At 38.7% G+C, this 24065-nt stretch overlaps 1 protein-coding gene across 5 annotated transcripts in view; it reads left to right on the plus strand.

The window, feature by feature from the left end:
* Positions 1-24065, plus strand: part of CABIN1 (calcineurin binding protein 1) — a 121081-nt gene that overhangs the window by 82663 nt on the left and 14353 nt on the right. For all 5 annotated transcript variants that reach the window (XM_069795116.1, XM_069795119.1, XM_069795118.1 and 2 more), the window contains exons 31-35: positions 3973-4136; positions 6182-6278; positions 7410-8051; positions 8514-8588; positions 22487-22778. In XM_069795116.1, the coding sequence (XP_069651217.1) occupies positions 3973-4136; positions 6182-6278; positions 7410-8051; positions 8514-8588; positions 22487-22778 (1270 nt within the window). The remainder of the gene's footprint in view (positions 1-3972; positions 4137-6181; positions 6279-7409; positions 8052-8513; positions 8589-22486; positions 22779-24065) is intronic.

The following is a 24065-nucleotide window of genomic DNA, read 5'->3' on the forward strand; positions in this document are numbered from 1 at the left end:
AATGAAGTGTTTCGTTTTGCTTTGGTCACTTGAAGGCAGCAGTGGAATTGAGTTTGTTTTATGTGGTGCAACTTGCACTTCTGGGACTCCTTGGGAAAAAAGAAAGAAAAAAAAAGGGAATTGAGTCGTAAGTAATTGGAGGTCTTTATTTGTAGCAGTAGTTTTTATATGTGTGTGCTTGTTATATGTGAATTGGAACATCTGAAGTATGGCTAGCATTTCTCCATTTCATTAAGAGAAACCATGGAGCAGTGAGAGAGTAAAGCTTGATCTCGGCTTGGAAAATGGCTTACTCTGAAGCTCTGCAGTGTCAGCAGCAGCCATCCCCAGAGAAGTTTGGGTTTTGTTGAGAACTGACAGCCTTTCCTCCTCAGAGAGGCATTCCTAAACCCCAGGGAATCCCCTCCCGTAAAGTTCTGGAGTAAGCAGCATGGAGGAATAATAAGCACTTCCTTCCTTTCTATTTTCAGTCACTGAGCTAGAAAGTATCCACTACTGCTGTAGCTGGTGCTCACAAAACCCTGTGCAGCATGGTCCTCTTTTCCTCACCCTCCTCCCCGAGTCTTCAGTTCTTCTGCAAGGGGAGGTTGTGCAGCAAGTTTCAAGCTGAAAAACAATTTAAAAACCTGTCACCAGGAATGTGGCGTACTGACTTCATTATTCAGTTTCACATTTAATGTAAAATTCAGTATTAAGTTATCCACAGCGTTTTCACATGCTCCCAGATCAGGCTTGCTTCCCCCGCCCCCAGCCCTTACAGAGTGTTTATTTAGCCAGGAAGGCATGGAGAGCAGCTTGATGTTTTGGATCCTGAGAGGCATTTTGGAGTTGTTGGAAGCATCTCACTCCTTCCTCTAGTTTCATGTAAACAGCTTCGCTGGCTGTTGCAGGAGGGAGGAGAACCTTTCGACTGTGGGAATGGTGGCCAGCGAACAGGAGCGGTGTGTTGGATGTAAAATCCTTTTGGTGGCCAGAGCCGGAGACATTTTGTCAAGTGGCCTGAGTGGTGATAAAGTAACAAAACCTTTCAAAGAACTGCAAATGTTTGTCGCAAGGATCTGTACTCCTCTGTGTGTGTACTTTCAAGAGAGGTACTTTGCTAACAAATCTGAATTTTCAAATGATGATACGAAAACTGTAATTTTAGTCAAACTGAATAACTTTTTCCAGTCTCCTCCCCAGTTACTTCATTACAAGCTTTCCATTTGTATCTTTCTTAAGTTTTGTTAAAAAACCTAGCATTCAGCTTTTTAAAAAAGTTACAATATATGATCTGAATTCAGAAATATTCCTCCTGAAGGTTATTGATACTTAGGAAGGAAAAATTCATGCCTGATGGGCTTAGTTAAACTTCTCTTTGGGAGAGGTTTGAATGAGACTTTCTTCAGTCTCTGACTCAAATTGCAGTTTTAAAAAGAATTCAACATCAGTCATGAAATAAATTCTGATAAGCTCACTTTAACATCAGTGTTTTGCATATTGCTTAGTAAAATCATGGTGGAATGAAGATTGTTCTGACTCCTGATGGCAGGTTTCTTTCTGCTTTTGGCTTGAGGCTACATGTGAAATAGGCAGGTATGTTACATAGGACAGTAATCTTATTTATTGCTGTTTTGCATTTATAAAACTGCAAGTCAACACATGAAAAGGTAGTGACTTTCATTTTAAAATCAGACCTTCTTTTGTAATGCCAATGGTAAAGTAAACTCAAACATTCCTAGTGTGAGTTTTAATTTAAGCTATTCCAAGGTGCCCTGTTGTAGAAAGAAGAGCAGCATTCCCCAAAACATGCAACTTTGTTTCTGTCAGATGGACTTTATAACTTTCACAGCTTTCTAGCTGCAATTAGCATATTCTGTCATTGCAAATGGGTTTACTGCATTATTATAATTTCTGGGGTAGCATTAAAATGTATACACAGGACATGTGAGAAGGAGCTGCAAGATTATTTTCAACTGATTCCACATACGGCATGTGAAAGCTCCCTTCAAGTGATCTGCCTAATTCAAATGAAGGATGAGATAATGCTGAAAAAGACCAGGAACCTACACATTGGCTGTCTTCCATTCCTACAGTATGCATCTAAGTTGACCATAAATTGTTTTGTATAGTTAAATTGGCTAAGTAGGTTCTTGCAATGTGGTGCCATTATGAGGCATTCAATTGTTTTAGGATTTGGCAGAAACCCAGTTTACATATGTGCAGAGAAGCAAAAAATATCAGCTCCAGAATGTGTGTGTTTCATCTGTAGCCTGAAAGGAAAGTCACTGTATAGTTTGGGGGAAGAAAAAGCTTGTCTGTTTAAATTAAGTATGTGCTGTTTTACGGAACTATTACCTACAAGATCTGTACATGCTTGAGAGCTACTGAGCTGCATGAGCAGATAAGATCTTTGCCACCAAGCCGCAGAAGGTACTTGTGGACGTTGGTAGTTGGGCATAGGAGGAAGCGACGGTTGTGCCTCAGGGGTCAGTCACGGTTCGGTTTTAGGTACTTTCTAGAAAAGGGAAGCTACAAAAAGAAGCCTGCAAGAAAGCTTCAGGGAGCAAAGAGGAAAAATGGCTTTCTCTCTTACTCCCCCAGTGATCACAGTAGAGAGCATGAGGAAAAGCAAGAATAAGAAAATTTGGCAGAACAGTCTGTGCATTATATCTAGTTGAAGTCATTGTTTCCTATTTAAAAACACTGATATTTGTGTGTATTTTTTTCCCAAGTTCCTATACATCCTATGGAGTAGAACTGCCCATTCCCTGAAGACATGCAGGGGGAGGGTCCGTTGTATACAGGCCTGTTACGTATCTACTTCTTTTGTGGTCAAATGTAATTTATGATTGTAGTAATCATTTTCTTTCCTTCCACTTTGCATTAAGTTCTGAAGAATTTTGCTCACACTAAAAGGAAAGCTAAAAATATCAAAGCAAGACCTTTAAACAAGGATAAAAGAGTAAATATTAGTATATCCTGCTCTCTGAACAGGTTTGGAAAGCAGAATTCATTTTCAGTCAGGTACTGAGAGCAAGTACTGCTATCAATGAAACTATTCTTTCCTGCATTGTCACAAAATGGTATACATGACCAGAGGATTTTCATCTTAAAGAGCTACTACAGGAAAAGTTTCAGAACTGAATAAAGCACAAGGGAAGGGTTTGGAGTGACGTAACAGCAGTTTTTGTGAAAGGTCATAATATAAGTTACATACTAACATGCAAGCATAGTAATATTTGCATTGCATTTTTTCAGATATGGTTGACTAGTGTGTTGACAGCATCCATGTTAAACACCTGAAAAAAATCTCCTTAGGCTTATTAGACATTGCAAATCTGACCTGACTAACCATAACTAAATTGTATTTTCTATCAGTGTCCAGCCTTGCTCCCCAAAGATTCCCTTGTCCCAAAATTTAATTAGAGGGATTTGAATCTGCCATTGGAAAATGGATACTGCTGAGGAATCTGATTCTTCCTAACAGACTGGTTAGTGCCATGGTGAACACTGATGATATCAAGGCAGTAACCAAGTTCCTAAGACATTCAGGAACAGATTATTTGAAGGTAGAAGCTTGCTGTGGCTGCACAAAAGTAGCAGCTTTCGGGCTAGGAAAGCTTATTTTAAGTTACTCCTTGTTTTTTATGGTAGTTGAGCTTTGGCTTAGGAAGACATGTTCACAGACATAATAAGAAAAATGCACAGTATAATTTAGGCTTTGCTTGCTTTTTTTCTGGGAATAGTTCAGAAGAATATTTAGGTGTGCTGTGGCCTCCTGCAAGCCTCCCTCTTTTGCTGCTGGCAGGAATCAGTCGACTTTAAATCCAGATCTCCGTGTCTGAAGGACCACAGCATTTGTCTATCCATTTTTCCCCTGACCCTCAGTGAAATGCAGTATGCTGTGGAATCTGATTCGTATTTCAAGATTTCTGTCCTTTTCAGTTGGATCCCTCTGTAGAGGTTTCCTCTTTTCTTTTTTTTCTGCAGGGAATCTGGCGCATCCCCGTGGATGAGATCGACCGCCCCGGCAGTTTTGCATCTCATATGAACCGCTCTATTGTCTTACTGCTCAATGTGCTGTCACAGCTAAAGGATTACAACACCTTGCTGAAAGTCTCATCTATGCTACAGAGAACCCCTGATCAGGGAAAGTATGATATATTTATTTTAATCTGTTACTTTGTAAAGCTTTGAGTATATTTTGTTCAATTTGTAACTATTTTATTTAAAGATGTTCTTAGTTTAGGAAAAAAAAAAAGTGGTTAGACCGATTTCCTCAGGAATATAGTGGAATGATGGGTAATTTTTCTCAGGATTACAATTCCGTAATAGAGTCTAGAATTTCTCTGAATTTCTCTCGAAACTCAGAGCAGCCATACAGCTGCCTTAACAGACTTGCAGAGGTTTTCTGTCGTGTGGAGGGATTCACTGGTGGAACAGAGCATCGTGACTTCTGCACCCCTCTGCTGGCCTCTTGCATAAGAGCTGTGTCCAGTGAGGGAGGTCACAGCCCAGGCATCCTGCCTTCCTGTAATCCTTGACAGACTGAACAATGGTTATGTGCTTGTTGGCAGCTGATGCTATTTAAAAAGCTTATCCTATTCAGGGGTGATCTAATTTTAATTGCATTAACCTTATTTAAGAAAAAAGAAGCCATTTAATGTGAGCTATATACAGATTTGTATCAATGTGAAGACCAAAATAAACATCTAAGGAAAATATTGAAGCAATTGAGGTAAAATTCTAGTAGCTTGCCGAGTGGGAAATGTTGAAATTAGTCTCTGGCAGATGCTTAAGAAATCGAACTGAATGATTGATGGCAATAAGTTGGAGGCAATGAAGGTTTCTTCATGTGTTTTTGAGTGTGAGTGCATGTGAATTTGCATAGATTGTCGTATGTCTGGGAATATGTCACCACATGTCCAGCAAGCTTGAAGCCAAAAATACTTTGACTTTTAGCATATCAGAAGTACTGGACCATAGAAGGTTTAAATTCTGTCCTAAGCAAGCCCACAGTTGTACTAAAAATATTATGTTATTTATAAGTCTAGACTGAATTTAACAAACAAGTAATTGGACATGTTGGATCAGCCAGTGCCAGCTATGGTGAACTATAATCGTTACAGGAACTTATAAATGCAAATATGCTGGGTGTGTCTGGTATATGCCTGTAACTACCCTATTTTTAAAAATAGGGTGTTTTTAGCTGAACTTTAGTTATTACTGAAGTAATGAGGAGCCAGTTTTTTGTATCTTTTTGCTGAAAAGCAAACCATAAATTTACCAATTTAATGTAATACTGTAGAGAGAAAATAGGCGTTTTAAAAGTGTTGGCTTTTTGACTGAAATAGTACCCTTCAAAGTTATTTACTTGATTTTTAGCCCTCATTAAAACCAACCAATTCTGAAATAGAAATTCAGTTTTCCATCAAACTCAGGTGGGATTGATGGCTGGAAAGTTTTCCTTGAAAGTGAACTAAAGCATTGTGTCAGAATACACAGAAGTTACAGTGCTGTAGAAAATTAAATGAAGCTATAGAATGAATAAGTTTTACATGCACAATATTAGCTTTTTACAATGCTAAATAGGAATAAAGGTATTACCACACCAGTGTTTTAGCTCTAAAAAAACCTCGATTCAAAGACAACTGATATGACCAACGAGAAAGGATTTGCTCATGTCCTTAATCTCCCATGCACGGTTTATCCAGAACATGAAAATCACCTGACAGTTCAAGATAGCTTCATGTGACTAATACTCTTTTTCAAGAAAAGGTTTGAACAAAAAGCTGGTATTTGAGGGGCACAGAAGGCTTGCTACAAGAAAACTGTAATTCTGGTTGTCTGTTTTGCTCTCGGTTTGATTGGTTGGTTTGTTATTGTTTTGGGTTTGGGTTTGGGGTTTTTTTTTCCCCTCCCCTCTGTTTGTAGATAGTGCTCTTTTGCTTCATGCACGTCATCTTTGATGATTGTGGGGAGGGGAGGAGGGGAGGGAAGCATAGCTAAAGTGTTATATTTCAATATACAACTGTATATGTTTTGTTTGCTTTCTTCTAACTTGTTTTAAAATTGTTGTGTTGGGGGGTTGGTGTTGTGTTGTGTTTTGTTTTGTTTTTTTAATGTCCTGGTTCTTGCTTTTAAAGTCCTATAAGATTATGGCAGTTAGTTTAATTTCTGTTCTCTTACTGTGGCACAGGAAGTACTTGCGTGATGCAGATCGCCAAGTTCTGGCCCAACAAGCCTTTGTGCTTACAGTGAAAGTGTTGGAGGACACTCTCAACGATCTGACGCAGGTAAGGCAGCAGTGTGTTTAATGGTCATTGATTTAGTAATTAGATTTTTCTAGGTTCAGTTTACTCATTCCTTAGATCTCCTGAGGCTGAAGGGCTACATTACTATCACTTATTTCTAATAACCTTTTGTTTATATGCAACCACACAGAAAACCTTCTTCCAGCATTGTTGTTTTTCATTTTTGAAATCCAGTAACAAATACAGTTGTTGAGAATGGATTGCAGTAAGTTTGGTTTGACTGTCCCTGCAATTTCAAATCAGGGTAGTTACATGGAGTATAAGAACAGCTACATTTTCAGGTGGGGTCTACTGGAAATTTCATTTTAAAATGAACTAAGATTCCTCTTGCAAAACAAAACCAGACACTAGATATGACATGCCTAGCCATTTTTAACTGCTAGACCTTGACAGCACCACACCTATTATTACATTTAATTATAATCTAGATTTAATTTTTAAAAGTCATATAGAGACCAATCAGTTTCCAGGTTAAGATGACTGGAAATTGGAAGTTTATTTGGCAAACACATTCAAGGAAGAGCTTGTTCCTAAGGGTTTTCCAAGTTAACAGAGTATAGGTTTAGCAGATTAAGTGAAAACATCCTTAAGAACACTGGAACTCTGTGTATGAAATACTTCGTTCATAAATCTGGATGGAAGAATTGTATCACTAGCAATTTTTGAAAGAAGAGATGTTGTACTAAGGTTTTCTACCTTTGGACCATCACCAAAGTAAAGGTCCAAAAATTAAAATACTATAGCAGAGTTTAGCATACTTCTTGATCTACTAACAAGAAGAAAGGTATGTAAGAGCAACCAAAAGGAAGATTCTTAAATTTGAGGTTGATCTGCAGCTGCCAAAAGAAACAGGTTCAGTTTTTACTGCAGTACGTTAGAAGAAAATTTTGTGCTATTAAAACCTTGGATTTCATTTAGTTGGATCCCACAGTATAGGCTGAAGTAGTGGCGGGGTGGGGAAACATTGCAGCTTTGGTTCAGCCTATGCTGTTGATTTTCTTCAGCAGAGACAGCAATGTAAAGGTACTCATGGTCCATTCATGGTAGTCATACCTGTGCTCAAATGCTTTCTGATTTCAATAATAACAGAGAAGAATGACTTCTTTTATTAAGGTTTCAGAAGATCAGAATTCCAAGTCTTCTAACCTTGCTTCTGGAAGGATGACAACAGACGTCTCTAATAAAGCTAGTGCTGAAGAGGGAAAAGATGTCCTTCCCAAAAAACCAGTTTTATCAGATGGAGTAGTACATAGTACTGAAAATGGAGTAAAGGAAGTGACCCAGGGACAAATTCCCAATGCTATGGACATATTGGAACAAGATGACAAGAATGACAAGGAAATTAAAGAGCTCCCTGGGCCTGGTTCAGTTGAGCCTATGGATCTTGATGGATATTCCAATGACCCTGAAAAAATTGATTCTTCATGTAAACGCAGTGAGCCAGACCGTCTTCAGTCTGGCAGGAACTCAAAGGAGAGAGCTCCAGAGAGCCGGACTCCAGAACTTTCTTTGGAAGAGCTAAGTATCAGCTCAAAACATCAGTATCAGGCAGCTAAAGGAATAGTTCAGGCAGTACCTACAGAAGAACCTGTCCAGAGATCAAGCAGGAAGAGGAAATTACTTGAGGATGTGGAGTCTGGGAAAACACTTCTGCTTGATGCTTATCGAGTATGGCAGCAAGGTCAGAAAGTTATGGCCTATGACCTGGGTAAAATTGAGAAGATCATGTCTGAAACATACATGCTGATTAAACAGGTGAAGTATTTTATCATTAATTGTAATTTCTCTGTGTGATGTCAGACGTGATTATAGAATAACAATAATTGCCAAACAAAGCAGTATAAAATTGGCCCTATATCTGTTCAAAAGTTGGAGAGAGATAAATACCTCTGAAGAACCACTCTCTTGACAAGACTGTTGCAGGGGGAGGGGGGAAAGTAGGACCCTCCATGTTTTGGAACTAAATATCTGAAATCAGTTAAGAGCTATAATACCAATTATATGGGGTTTGATCATGCTAAATGTTAGTTTGAATTAAGAGGGAGTTGTGTATCTTTGAATAAATACTCATGAATAACTTAAGATCACTGTTCAGCCATAGAAGTGCTGCTTCTCCCCCTTACTCCCATGCTCTACATCCCCATTTCATCTGAATTTAATTAGATTTATAGATGAGCTAAGTAATTACAGCTTCATTAGTTGTGATTCTCTGTTCAGGTGGATGAAGAAGCAGCACTTGAACAGGCAGTCAAGTTTTGCCAGGTGCATATGGGGGCATCAGCACAGAAACAGGTAAGCACTGTGAAGTCCCTGGCTGCTTGTAACAAGCTTTTATTACTTAGTCTGCACGATCATGTCTGTTGCTGAGTGTTTGCAGCAATTAGAAATATCTACTTCCCTTGTATAGTTGTCATCTATGATAAGTTGGGCCACATTAGTGTAGGGAGCTCATCCCTTTTGTTAGGGTCATTGCTGCCATTTTTGTCAGGCTTGAAGGATATTTTGCATGCCCAAAAGCTTTTGGGGAAACCCCAAACAATTTTCAAATTGAAATATTTATGGCTCACTACCATTTTCTTAAGTGTCCACATCTTTCCTCAGCATTTCATGGATGGTAATTACTAATCTCTGATCCCTAAGGGCTAAAAAACTCATCAGCTCTTCCCTTGCTAATATTGCACTCTGCTCCAGAGATACCTAATATCTTTCCTCTCAACTTGCGTGGTCGAGAATCTGATTTTAACTCTGTTACATTACTCAGTTTGGTTTTTAGCTTGTAGTTTCTGGGTTTATCCAGCAAACAGTTATAGAGCTTTAAAGGGATGGTTATTTATCAGTCCTTAATGTGAAATCAAAGCCAAGAAGAAAACTGGATGAATGACATGTTTAGTGGTCATTCATTTTGCCAGCAAACCATCAGCTGAAAGCCCCGAAGTATTTTGTAGTTTTGTACTTCCCGTAATTTTTGCCACCAGCACACAATGAAGCAGTTGTTCAGCAGATTTTGACTAGAAGATAAAGCACGTTTAGAAGAAAAATCTATGTTCCTAGTTAATAGTCTGTGTTTTAATACTGCTTGGGGCTTTGTGCATGTTTTACGCTATGAAAACGTAGTATGTGTTATCGATTGCTAGCTCTCAAAAAATAATTAATATTTGTCTAAAAACATTTCAAAAAAATCTGTTGGAGTGCAACTTAGAAACCTTTTGTTGTCTTTGAGTGTTTCAGAAGTGGTGATCTGTATCATGCTTAAGTGTAAACCAGGAACCATCTCTAAGGTTTTCTGTACAAGAAAAGTAGATAACTATATGAATTTGTTGAATCATGTTCAGTACTAATTTAAAGTAGAGCTCTTTCAGAAGTGTCTTGAACACATTTGTTTTATGAGCTGCAAAAATTTATTCTGGTTTTCTGTGGTTTGTCTTTTCTGTCCCTCAAGTATCTCTTCTGCTATTATTTAATCTTCTATCATCTATAACTTCATCTTCCTGTCATGTGTCTTACCCAGTAGAAGTGTGCAAGGAGAAGTACATGCTATTGACTAGTCTAGAGATACCCACTCACTGCATTCCAACTTGACAGTTACCAGAAGAAAAGTATTATGGTTGCAGGGATGGGGAGAATTGCCTGCTTCTCCATCACTTGATTCTTTCCCTCTGCCTAGGCACTAATTTTCATTAAAATGGAAGGACAGTAAAAGTCTTTCAGAATTTCTTTTCATCCTCCATAGTTGGATGAGGCTTTTCTACTGTAAAATAAACCCATCTGCTTTGCAAAAACATAAGCTTTTGAGGAGGTACATCTCTGATGTTAGCAAGTTAAGTATTGTCTTAGGTATTCAAATCCTTTTCACATTATTTCACCTGTTTTTTCAAAATAAATGCATTTTTTTAAACCTCCAGATAGTTCTTCTAGCTCCTGAAGCAAATCCCCTGTCTATCACCAGAACACTGCCTCTGTTCTTCAGATCTTTTCAATGTAACCTCAGATAATGCACATTGCCTGGTCCTTCCTACAGTGTGTTGTACGTACATGACAAACGCTTCTCAGAACTAAAGTGCAACTGTGTTAGAGGTGCTGGTTAATAGGTAGAAGAACTTAGAAGGTGAACCTTCTGTATTATATAGAGTTAAGAGGCCAGCCTTTTAGGTTTTTCCACCTAGTGGAGCTGAAGAAAATTGAGGCTGTAGGTCAACTCCTGTAACAACGTTTAGTGCTGTCTACTCTGCAACTTTAGGAAAAGCAGATATTTCTGTGTCTTTTGTGAAAGGTTCCAGATTTTTTGTTGTTGTTGTTTCCATTTAAGATATGTGCCTTTCAGTGGAGCTTGAATCTTGTGTTTTCATGCACTATTCTCTTGAATCTATGGGTACTTGTTCTCCTCATCTCATTTTGATGAATATTGTTTTACTGGTGATTATTGCCTTGACCAGGAGGGTAGAGGAGGTTCAAACCCTCAGGGCAGACTCCGTTACACAGCATTTATTCTAGACAAGATTACCTTCACACTACATTTCTTCCTGAAATGGTGTTAATTTTAGTTGTCAGGAGGCATGCCAACCTGTGTTTTTCCCCGTGCTGTGTAGAAAGTATGAGTCTTGAGTAGCCATAAAAATTTCCAGTTGTTAATACTGAGATAAAAATTATCTAACAGTGTGTTTAGTTAAAATGTGCATTTGTACAGTGCATCTTAGCAGAGTAACAGGAGAGGATGTAAGAGTAAAGGGAGTTTATTAGATTTTCTTGGAGGTAACTTTTTTTCCAATTTGTGCCCCTCAGGAAGTCAGTAACTTTTTTCCATTGAACTATAGAAATGAACAGCAAAGTTGACAGGTATTCTCATAGAAGTGTTTCTTTGTTCCTAGTCTGGTATTTAAGATTTTAATTTTTTTTTTAATAAAGAAATCTGGGCTCAGCATGTTAAGGCTTTTTTAGTTTATCTTAGGGAAAAAATAGGCGGCATCACACTGATTTATGACTTCAAAATAAAAAGAATTTGCTAATAAGCTGCTTTAAAAAGTAATGTTACTGTTTGCTTTTTGGATGTGTTCACCTTTTTAAAAAACACTCAACAAACTTGCATGTATCTGCCAAGTTACTTGCTGGGCTTTGTTGAGTATGTGATTATTCTGGGTATGCGATTGCTATGCCAGCTCTTCCAGCAAAGTTAACAGTTACTGAGGCATGTGGCAAAACATCAGAATGGTGAAAAACCTGCACACAAACTAATCTTGAAAGTAGATAGAATAGGTGAGCTAGTATTTAACTGCACCGGAAGTGATGAGATTTCCTGTTAAATCTCTTGAAATAAAATATACCTCTTAATGTGATGCACTTTTGAAGCTTGTACACGTTCTGTTTTAGGAAACGGTTCCAGCTAATGAAATTACTACATACTGCACTCTCATTTTTGTCTGTTTCTGGCAGGATCTTGTAAGCCCTGTGAAGCTGCCCTACTGCTAGTATAGCAGTACGAATTAGTGTGGAGACACAGGAATAGCCACTCTCGTAGACATCTGTCTGTTTTCAACAGACTGAATCCTGTTTTATTTAAAATTGGCAAGTATTTGCCTTCTGTAAACAAATGAGTCATGTATAGAGCTGCCGCAGCACAGAGAAGTGCTTTGTTATTGGATAGTTTGAGTAGGTTTACAGGGCCTGTGGTTCTTCAGTCACTTATCCCAAGAAATTGACAGTCAAAAAAAAAAAAAGTGAACACAAAATCCACCTTGATGTATGTCTTTCTCTGTTGGCTGTTGTATTTTACAGGTCCAGGCAGTATATGGTTTTTTTATGAAAGTTTTCACTTGCTACTAAAATTAGGAATTATTTGAATTATGGCTTTTCAACTTTCTTCCAGACCAGTCAGAGTTCTTAACCTAAATATTTAACAACTCTGTTGAAATCTTTTTATATGCCTCTTCAGGCATAAGCAGGAAACAATACAGCAATCAGTAAATGGAATTTGACAGAGTGGGTTATTATACTTTTGTGATGACATCTAATCTTTTTAATAGCTTGGCAATACTGTGACCCTTTCACTTGATTTTAGAAATCCTCTGTAGTCCTCGTGACTAATGCAGTGTTAACATGTATTGAGCCAATGAGACTCTTAACTTCTTCTACGAAGTCAGCTAAATAGATGGGGAAGAGCCTTAGAAAGGTTGGCTCCCAGCTTTGAAGAAGGCAGGAAAACATGGTAATACAAAACCTTGCTACGATAAGTTCCTATGCTCCTGGAGAAATGTTGAAATTGAGGTATTCGCTATTGAAATATGATACATCAACGAAGAAATAAGTGTAGATGCTCTGTCATGAGATCTTGCATAGGGTGGCGACATAGCCTGCTCGTGCCAGGGACAGAAGATTGTGTTTCAGAAAAGGGTCCTTTATACATGTGGCTGCTGTTCATAGTTCAGATGTTGCTTAATGTCTTTACAGGATGCTTAACAGTATGCTTGTGCTTGGACTGTAATAGCTTTAACAGAAAGGTGTACCTGTGTGTACTCAGTACAGACTTGGATAAAATGGTGTAACATTAGACCTCTAGTGGGGTGAGGAACCTTACCAGTTAAACAAAATCAGTTGAGCATCATCTTATCAATTAAACATCTTCTCAAACTTAATTGGATCCAACTCTTGCTTTCAGGAGTAATTGATGTTTTGCCATAGCAAACGCAGTTTTGCTTTATCAAATCCTGCTAATGGGGGCTTTGAGTTTTTAATGTCTAATGCAGAAGCAGCTGAAGATGGGAAACAGTCATTCAAAGAGGCTACCAAAGAGAGACTTGTGAGCTTGAAGAAGCTGCTAGTACATACAATATAAATTAATCCACGTATACTACCATATTGGAGGGTGGCGGGGGAGATCTTAACTTTATGAATAGCTTGTACTGTGTTTGTATTTGGCTAGGTTCTTTAAGTGTTACTTTGAGAAGTATTTACTGTTAAACCATAATGGTGAAGTAAAACCTGAGCTTTTAACACTATCTAATGTGAACGTGAAAGGGGGGGGAAGACTAAAATGTACGCAGGTTTTTTTTTTGTGTTTAATGAAAAGGAAAATACTTTATGGTGTGTGGGAACAGAGTAGCATGGATGAGATTCCAGTGATTGATATAAAAATGTATTCAGTGTAAGTTGCTGGGAGGTATCTTTCGGTATTCCAAAATAATAATTTTTAAAAGTGATGTATTCATCAATTTCAGCACACTTTTGTTCAAAATCTAAAGAGTAGCGATGCAACATTCTTAAACACTGATATTAATGCTGCTGTTTATCTTTCTTACCGTATCCTCAGACAAGAGGACAAGGGCAATATTGTCTGATCAGTTTTCAGTGTTACAGAAGATTGCCCAGTGAAGACTTTGAAAATAAATATCGTTTTATCTGTTACAACAGTACAATCATCAGCCCTTCAGAGAATTTTGGTTTACTGCTTGTTGCATATTTAACTGCTCTTGTTGGAAGTCGCTGAGCTGATCATATGACTAAACTAATGTATGCTGAGGATTTAACAAAATATCTTCCCAAATATTCACATTTTCTAGTATCGCCTATTGACCCTTTAGCCTATTGAACTGTTTTTAAAAACAAGAGGCCAAAGTTCTGGAGACTAATTAAATTTAGTTCAGACTATGGCTGCTTCAAAAAAAGGGCGTATGACCACCAGTAATGACCAATCAGGAGTGGGGTTGTGACTCAAATATATGTAATAGCTTATGCTAGTATTTAAAGTCATGAAGTGAGTAGTCCTGCAATTGGAAAAGGTGGGAGAGTGGTAACTGAGGGAAGAAAGTAAGTAGTTCTGGTTGAATGACTTGTGATGGTCTTGGAGTTTTCTGAACTTTCTTGTTGTTTAAAGTAATACCTCTGGAAGACATGATAGTGAGTCATAGTATAAGAACATAGCATAGTTAAATCAGCACTTTAAAGTGAGAACTGCTGCTAGAAGTAAGCCTGCTTCCTTGGTGGCTGCTCTTTCCTCTGCTGTGGTATATGTTCCTCTGTGCTGGCACAGGCATTTGTATGGCCGTGCAGCACACAGGACTGGAGAACAGGCGTGGATGAAAGTTATTCCTCCTCTTTTTGTCCTTTTCTGTTTAAGTTCTTCAGTGTGAGCAAGATTTTTGATACACACGCATCAAATGGGCTGAAATTGTTATGCAGTAGTGGTCACTGTGTCATTAGTAGTTAAGTTACTAAAGTTACACTAGAGATTAATTCACTTTGTGGTCAAGCAGCATTTTGAAGTGTGCTTGTTCTTTTCTTTGATTTTTCTCAGTCTAAGAATGTTATCAAAAAGATTTGCAGATCCTGAAAGCAGTCGGCTATTGCTCGGAGTTATAAGATATATTTTTAGTCTTGCCAACTATGATTTTCATGCGAAATTAATGGTCCCTGGAAATGGAATACCAAGGAGGCCTTGTTGAGGGACAGTGAAAGATTTAGAGGCAGACTAGTTTGACCTTGATGTAGCATTACACTTAAATGTGTGTTCCTGAGGACCAAGGAGAGGATGTGCTGGCAGAAAGCAGTTGTGAAGCTTCTAGATAATGACAGAATTTCTAATAAGCCTTTCCACTGACTGCTTAAAATTGGTCATATTAAATTCTTAATTTTATATAGAATGATGATGTCTGTGGTACTGTTAAGGACGTGTCGACATGGGAAAGTTATTGCAGCACAAGCTAGGATGAAACTTCATAATGCACAGAATATTCTATTAGTGCATGTGGAGATACTTCAGTCCAAGAACATATCTGTCGTCTTTTTTTCTTGACTTGCAATTTGAAAAGGTATTTTTATTACTGTGGACTTAATATTGAATGCCTTAATACTAAAATTACAGCTTTCACTACTGTTTAAACTGTCACAACAGGTAGCCTAAAGAGGACAGGTAAAACTTTGTGGTTGTGTGTTAGGTTATACTGTATATGGCCAATCCTGAGAACTGAATTTGTATAAAACAAATAGCTTAAAACATTGCAGACATCAACATTGCACACAGGGCTGGATTTAACATCTCTAAAAATACAAGAATGTTCAAAGGCAAAGTTCCAAAATGCCACTAAGTGTGTAGTCCTGTGTTGTGACCCTTGAGAATATGGGACTGTAAGTAGAAAGTCCTAGTAATGGGTAGCATTGTAGCAGCTGAAATTTCTATTGGCTTCTCAAAGTATAGTATATCATCTAAATGTCACGAGAAGGGACTATTTCAACATTACTGAGTTATTTAAGACTCACTGCTGCCTTAGCCAAAAAAATCCTTGCTCTGGGACCAACTCCATCCCTGAAGAGTGAGGGAGAGAAAAGAAAATTTCAGCCACCCTTTCCTGCTCCAGCTGCCAAACCTCGAGCTCTCCCTGCACCATTCCGGCTGATCAAATCCTCCCTTTCTCCCTTAGCTTCACTTGCCTCTTCCAAAGTAACACATCCATGACCACCTTCTCCCACTGTCTGGTGCCAAGCTCCCAGTGCTCTCATTGTTTCCCTTTCTAAACCTGCAGTCAAAACTCTTCAGCAGCTTTCAGTGTCAGATCTAATTAAACATGATGCTTCCTGAAGAAGCTGCCACTAGAATCAAAACAAATAAATTTTATTATGAACACAAAGGCACAATCAGGTTATGCAAATCAGCCATGCCTTTCAGGCTCCTGGCGGGCTGCCAACGTGATCCCTGGTTTTACAAAGTTTTGCTGCTTCTGTAATACAAAAGCAGTATTTGTTGAGGAAAGGCGCTGTTTTAGTGCTGCTGTTACTGCCCTACTCTAGTTCCAAAACGAGTAACTGAGGTCTTGTTTTCTCCTTTCACCGGTGTTTAACTCTTCCCAGTACTGGCAATGGGTAATCTTAAACTGCAGCCTAGTACTGAAGAATTTTAGGGGATCATAGGTGATGGGCTTGCTGTGGGGGGGTCCTGCAGCTGGAACCGCGCGCAACCTCAGAAGTGCTCAGATTGACTCTGCAGCATCAGTCTAGTGGTGTTACAATCTCTGTGTTGGACCTTACAGTGAATGTCACGTTTTATTTGGAATGGAAAAAACTGTCTTCTGTGAGTGAAGCTAGAGGGCACTTCAGGGGATTTTTCCCCTTCTGCTGTGGAATGCAGTCAGCACTGCAGTGACATGGTCTTTCAGGCTTTTTTCTTCAAGGAGAAAACTTGTGAGCGACTTGTTTGAACTGCCTTGAATGTCTAGAGCATTTTCTTCGCAAATTCTCACTTTAAAAAAAAACAACAACCACAAAACAACAAACCACCAAGCTGTTCTCTTCAAGAAACAGCTGAAAGCCTTCTATAAAGGCACTTTGCTGGGGATGGGAGGAGATAAGTAAAATATTAAATAATTAGAAAATAATCATCTCTAGTTCTGCCTCATGTTTTCCCCCCCTTTTTGTTCCACCCACATGCTGCTAATTTTCATCTTTTCTTCCTGCACATCAAGACGTCAGAGACTGCTTACAGAAAAAGTTGTTTTTCCTGAGTTGTCTGTATGCTTTATTAATGCAGCAAAGATGACAAGAAAGGAGGGGGAAGGAGGAGGTGCGGACAGGGGGGACAAAAGGACGAGCTCTTTCATGGTTTCACTCCTACCAAAGGGTGACCATTTTCTTCACTGTTGCATTTGCCAGTTGCCATGGCATCCCCCTCTCACTCTATCCTGGAGGTGTATTCTTGATATAATTAACAGCTCTCCTCCTTCTGTCTCCTGCAGAAAGCAATCATTAAGTGAACATGAAGGAAAGAAAAGTCACTTTTTATCTTTTACTTTGTCTATCAGTGTTTTTCATCCTACTACCTTATCTCTGTTGATCCAATAATGATGTTTTTGTGTATGGAAGCATTGCTGGAATATGGCTGCTTGTGTAGAGCCAGGACATTAAGCCCCTGCATGCATTTGTGTAAATGGAGGATTTTGTTAGGCTAGAGTGCAGTTCAGTCATATGTATATAAACCTTCATTATTTTCTGTATATAAAACTGTAATCTTGGGAAATAAAACTGTAATCTTAGGAAATATAAGGTTCTTTAGATTCTGGATCGTGAATATTGCTGCTAGTTCTAATGTACCTTGAAGAAAACTTCCAAAGGACATTTCTTTCAAATATTGCTGCAGAGCGATTGAGAAAAAAATATGAATAGGCATAGTTTAATTAAAACACAATGTTGAACAGAAGTTGGAGTGGTAATTGTGGAATGTGGCCAGCATATTGTTTAGCCAGTTTGTATGACAGCTTCCAGGCTTTGTGGTGATGCGCTGGTATTCTTTTAAAAAGATGCGCTTTTTTGTTAGGTGGATTCTGACTTCAGTCCCATTAGGGTGCTAAACTCAGACATGGGAATAATTAAAAAAAAAAAAAAAAAAACAAAAAACCAAGAAAATGTTATGTAACAGTTGCAGTTCCAGCATCTTTCATTAGGAAACTTCTGTTGGGAAGACTGTCACTTTCCCGTTCTATGGAACATTTGATCATTAATTTTTCCCACAGGCCCGGAGCAGTGAGCCATTCCAGAAGTAGTATCAGTAAGGTTCCTGTAGGATTTCTTTGTTTATCAAAATGTGTTTTGAAAACAACAGTAAGTATGGTAAAAATAAACCATTGGTCAGGTTGTCTGGTTTATGACTTTGCAGCTAGTCTAGGAAGTAAAATTTTTCTCATGTTTTATCTTAATGCTCAATTTCTTTTTGCCGCTGCTGTTGTCTCACTACTGAAGTGCCTCACTGGGAAACTATAGGGAGCTGTTTTTTCCACTAACATCCCTGAAAAAAATTCTGCACTTTTGCTGCTACTTTTCTCAGTGGAAGGCTGTCCCAGTGCTGGCTTTCCTGCATTTTCTTTACTTTGTTTTTGCATCAGCTTTCAACATGGGAAGGGTTTGTCCATAATCTCTGTGAAGCTGAATGAACTCTCCGAGAAGAGGCGTATGCTGAAATATTCAAGGTTTTAACAAATAAGGAGACTTATTTTGTCACCTGTATAAGTCAGAAATAGTCACAGTTCACACAAACATGCATGCTCATTATTCATTTAGATTTCAGCTTTATACAGACTTCATAACAAAGAATGTTTTTGCTAAGTATTTTAAAGAAAAGCAAATAAGATAGTGGATACTTATGGAAGTAATGGATTATTATTCTCACTGTCTATGACGTCATTTGGATATTAATAAGCCTTAAATGTTTCTTGCATCCACTTTGATAGTATAGTAGTCAAGACAAAAGTAGTACTGCATACTCTTCAGTACCTCATCTTGTTTTTAAAAATCCAGAGGGAAGTCTGATCTTGACAAAATGAACCTGCGATTACAATGAAAGATAGGAATAAGGCAGATAAGAGTTTTATTCTTATTTCAGTTATATGCACTTCTTCTGTAAGTAGCATCCTCATCAATGTAAGAAAAGATCCCTTTCCTCTTGGTGACTAAAGCCACTTTGTAATAAAGCTACTGTATTTCAAATGCGGTGGTGGTAACAGACGCTCAGCACAGTGAGGTGGTTTGGAGAGGGGGAAGGAGAATTTCTGTAGTTTTTACTTAGTGCCACAACAAAGCAAAAACTAAAAAAAAACCTAATGAGAAACCACATAAAACACTGGTAAAGGATTGTCACTATTCCTCAGTTTCCTACTGTATGTTTGTGGACAATAATCTTTATTATGCTTTAGTGCTGGTATAGCAGTAGAACTAGATGAACATAAAGTGCTTCTGGGAAATCCAAGACTTCCTGTAATGAGTTTTTCTGGGTTTATTTCTCAGATGCAGTGTTACAAAGTCTTGTGTTTTCCTGGAGGTAGTCACCTGCAGGATGATGAAATGTGGCCCCGTATGTCTTGAGTAGTATAGTTAGTGACATTGCCCTCACCTGGGTTTTGTGAGTAGCATCACTTAGTGATCAGAGGCACTGGAATTCTTGCCCCTATACTAAATTCAAAATCTCTTAAAAGAAAGGAACACATGCCTCACTGTGGCGCTTGTCTTGGCTTTCTGCTTACAGCTTTTGGGTGGTCTTCAGTTTCAGGGTCCAGTAAAAACATATGAAGCAGGTTTCAATCCCTTTTCTTAGGGCCATGCAAGTTGCAGAATACGCAGTAGCCAAGGGTGTGTTTAACACTTTGACTCTTATTTTAAAGATCGCTTTCTCTTCCTTTTTTCTTCCACCCCCACCCCCTCTTCTGAGAGAAGAAAGTCACTGAGCAGGTGGAGGTTTTTTTCTCCTCTCAAGGGCTCTGTTTCATTGGGTTGAAAAGAACCTGTCTATTTACAGAAGCCTTAGACAACTCTTCACCAGGTCACATCTGGAAGATTCCTTTTAAAGCCATAAATCTTTGGTTGCCATTCTTTGGTACAAGGCTGCACTTTTTGATTACACATTAGTATTTTTAGTCATGATTTTACTGAGACAGAAACATCATGTTAGTTTCAGCTTTATTCTTTTGTGCAAATAAAATGTTACTCTCTTTATGAGGCAGGTTGATTCTCTGCAAAAACCAAAAATTATTCTGCCCAAACCACATCTTCACCTGGACGAACCAATTCAAAATAAAAACTGAGGTATATTTCTTGTCCCTGATACATCATCTTCATTTTGAGAGAAATAAAATATTAATTTGGTTCTATCTACGTACACCAATAAGGGTTGTTTCAGTCTCGACCTTTTCTATGTGCTGGATCATCTACTACTTACAAGATGGCCTTTTCAATGTTTGTCACTGCCTCCATTGCCTCGTTAAATGCGTGTTGGCCTACCACTGGGATTCTACCTGGCAGCCAGTTCCCAGTGGCATTCCTCAGACTTACACCAGGGCATCATCCTTTCTGATGCCTTGGATGATGGGTTGGAGTGAACCCTTACTGAGTTTGAGTGACACCAGTATGCTGGAGAGCAGGGCTACCTACCGTTCAAAGGAACTTCAGTAGACTGGAGGATTGCATTGACAGGAACTACCTGGAGGTTCAACAAAGAGAAATTCAAAGTCCTGCACCTGGGCCAGAATGACCCCTGTGCAACATAACTGGCTGGAGAACAGCTCTCCCAAAAAGGATTTGGAGCCCTGGACAAGAGGTTGAACACAGGTCAACGGTGTGCCCTTATGGCAATGAAGTCAGAGCGAGCTAGCTTGCTTCATCCTGGAGAAGAGAAGACTAATGGAGGGTGGGGGTATGGAATTGCTATCTTCACCAGAGAGGAAGAAAACAGATGAGAGGCCCTATTTAAAGTTGCAACAAGAGAAATCTGGATGAAGTGATAGGAAAAAATATTCACTGTGAAGGTAGTAAAGCACTAGAACAGGGGCCCAGAGGAGTTGTGGAATCTCCATCCTTGGCGGTATTTGGAACTGGGCTGGACATGGGCCCTCAGTAAGCTGATCTAACTTTGAAGTCAGCTCTGCTTTGAGCACAGAGTTGGACCAGAGACCTCCGAAGGTCCGTTCCAGCAGGAATTACTCCGTGACGTTGTGCCCCTTCTCTCACTAATCATTTTTCTTCTGAGTACTATCCAAATATTGCTGAGTTCCTTTCCAAATGTCCTCTTTCTGTCTCTGGAAATAGCTGTGCATTTTTATAGAATTATAGTCTGAGACGCAGATATATTTTTAACAGATATGTACCTAACTAGTAGTACCTTCGTGTATTTCTGCTGAGAAAATTTTGGATACAATACAAGCACAGAAACGTCAGGTTCTACATAATGTATTATGTAAGTTAATGAAGTGCATGGGTGTGAAGGGTTTTCCCTCTAAATCACAGCTGAAAACATTTCCTCTAGTGATCTCACTTCTGGCTTAAGGCTTTCTTCTGCAGCTTAATTTCCCTCAGGTTTGTGTGATCCCATTTCTGTGTCTTGAGACCTTTAGTTCTGGAACCAATGCTTTAAACATCAGAAGCTTGTTGCTTTCAGAGGCAGAATAGACCTTTTTTGATCCAATATGGTAATTGTTGTGACTATAGCTGCTATATTTTATTTTTTGTGTGCAGATGGAATCTGGCAGGTTTTAATCGTATGCTTTTTAGAGGTTGATTAATCAAGTTCAGGAACTTCAAAAATACATTCCACCAATTATTAAGGAAAAAAAAAGTACTTGTGTGCTTTCCACCTCTGCATTTTAAGTATGTATTTTCTGCAGCTGAAATTTACTCTGTTTGCTCAGTGAAATTCTGCTGACTCTTATGGCACTGTAATAAATCTTTGGTCATCTAGGACATTAGGGCCCAATTTGATTTTACATTTGACACCAGAACTCTGTATTTCTATTTCAAACGCTCATACTCTTATCACCGTGTTTAAAATGATTTTTTCTTCGAGGCAGAGGTATGAGACAGACAATTAAACAATTGAGGATTCCATTCAACCGTATCTTTTACAGTCCAGTAAGTCTCCATTAAATGAAGACTGTAAAGAGCATGGCAGGCAAGAATACTTTATTTGGTTGCTGATAAAAATTACAGGGAAGATACTTGTTTTATGGGTACTTTCGTTCCCTTCTTTGGTAAATTTATGTCACCCTTCTACCTTCTGTCTATATAATCAGTGACACTGCATTGAATTCTTAGCTCTGGCTTTGGAGAAGAGCATTGCTCTTGGTGCCACTGCAAAGGCACCAAATCTTCCGGAGCATTGTTCCAAGTTGGACACCAATGTTACTCAGTTCTGCAGTTACTGGGAATTTATGATTTGGGGTTAGGCTGATCACTTATTTTGCAAGAGATACGTTTTTCTGCCTTCTCCTTTTTTTCTCACATCGTTCATTAAGAATAATTTCTTTTAAGAATTTGCAAATTCTCTTAAAGCACTGCAGGTCTGTTTGTTCAGGTCAAGGGTTTGTCAACATATTTTTAAATGAAAGAAATGTGTTTCTGTTCATAGGAGTTTGTAATTCATGCTTAAAAACAGAGTTCAGGAAAGTATATTATGTTGTGAGGGATTTATTAAATAAAGCATTGTAAATGTGAATGTGAATAAATGACCAAGTGTTAGTTTGATAAATAGACCATAAAGAACAGAAAAATAATCCATAAAGGAGAAAGATTTCTTTATAATAGTGACTGATTTTATATTCACTTTAGGGAGAGTGTTTTCTGTCTACAGAAAGTTGTACTGCTTGCAGTTGTCACTGAAGCAGGTAGCATATGCAGAATTACTGGCACGTATTTTCTCACTGTCTCTGCCTGCCCTTTTTTGTTTTATGTAGTCCACAGGAGAAACACCCACAACCCCAAAGCATACAAAGGACAACAGAGAGAGCTTCTTCCCAGTAACGCCAGCCACACTGCATCCTACCCCAGTGAATCCAGACACTGTGACTCCTGAAAATCTCCTGAGACTGAATGATTTGCATTCCAAATCCAAACCAGCCTCTTCCTCTTCATCCTCCTCCTCCTCAGCATCTTCAGTACCTCCATCCCAGGAGTCACACAGGGACACTGAGCATCTCCGGAGTCAAAATGTAGAGACTGCTCCCAGCATGAGTGATCTCACACGTGGTAAGTCTCAGGGAGACAACAATGATTTGGCCCTCTCTAATCGGTTTGCCGAGGCCACATGGTGAGTCAGTGCCTGAGTTCTGCTTCTGTCCCATATTATGATCACTAGACCACATTCAAAAGGCTACACAACCAGAGATTTTTGTCTTGGTCCTGAATTGGGCACATCTACACAATTAATATGTATTTTACTTAATAGGGTAGATTAAAAGAGTGACCACTGTCTATGTAACTTGCATGTGAAATCATGGAATAGCGGCCTAAAAATAGTTATATGTTTTAAATAGAGAATTTAAGTCTAGTAGCATAACCTCCCCCTCCCCTCCCCATTTGTTTTATTTTCTTCAAAGAGGTGAGGATCTAGTTCTTTAAAATACCTTAAATCTTTAAAAAAGTTAGAAATTATTGAAATTGAAATAAACTGGTGGACAGCCTACATCTGACTTACAAGTGCCTGATTAACATAATTAGATGCATAGCTATCACTTCCCTGTATATGTGTGTGGAGATACATAACACCATGAAAATTCCAAGCTTCTACACGGTTCATAACGTTAGTGTATTATCACTGTTACTTTTCACATTTGAGAAAAGAAGCATCTGGCAGGACTGGAATGTTGGAAATACATTATTTATAGCCCTAGTATGTTTATGTGCAAGGTTAGAGTACAGAAAAGGATTGAAGAAGCACAAACACAACAAATGTTATTTATTCTATAGCACGATCGTGTGATTTTAGGACTGTGTTATGTACTTGGTCCTATACAGTTTGTCTAGATGAGGAAAGAATTAAATGAGAATGCTGGTTGTTTTTTTTTTACTGCTGTCTCTGTCTCTACTGCTGTCATGGCAGGCTGGCTTGTTAGCAGTAGTCAAAATCACTGTGCAGGGCAGTACTGCTCCACTTTGGGGAATTAAGTAAGATTAGACCCTATTTCAGACTTGCCTCAAATGCCCAAAAGAGGTGGCTGTGCTTATTTGTGGGATATTGTGCATGTTAAGGTGGCAGAGCACCTGCCATAGCCTGTACTTTCTTGCAACCTTAGCAAGAACACTTTCTGAAAAAGCGTCTGCTGCTGCTTGTGCTCACTCCATCTGTTCACAAGCTTGGGCTCTAACATGCTCACAAAATGCCATAGACAAATTCATAGGAGCCCAGGTAAAGTTATGAATGAACCATATACGTAACAGGTATTGTGGAAAGTGACAGGTGAGGATACAGTGGAAATAGTGCCTGGATTTGTGAGACTTAATCGTGCATAATATTAATAATGAGTAGACTCTGAT

Source organism: Haliaeetus albicilla, chromosome 10 (assembly GCF_947461875.1).
Source record: "Haliaeetus albicilla chromosome 10, bHalAlb1.1, whole genome shotgun sequence".
NCBI lineage: Eukaryota > Metazoa > Chordata > Aves > Accipitriformes > Accipitridae > Haliaeetus > Haliaeetus albicilla.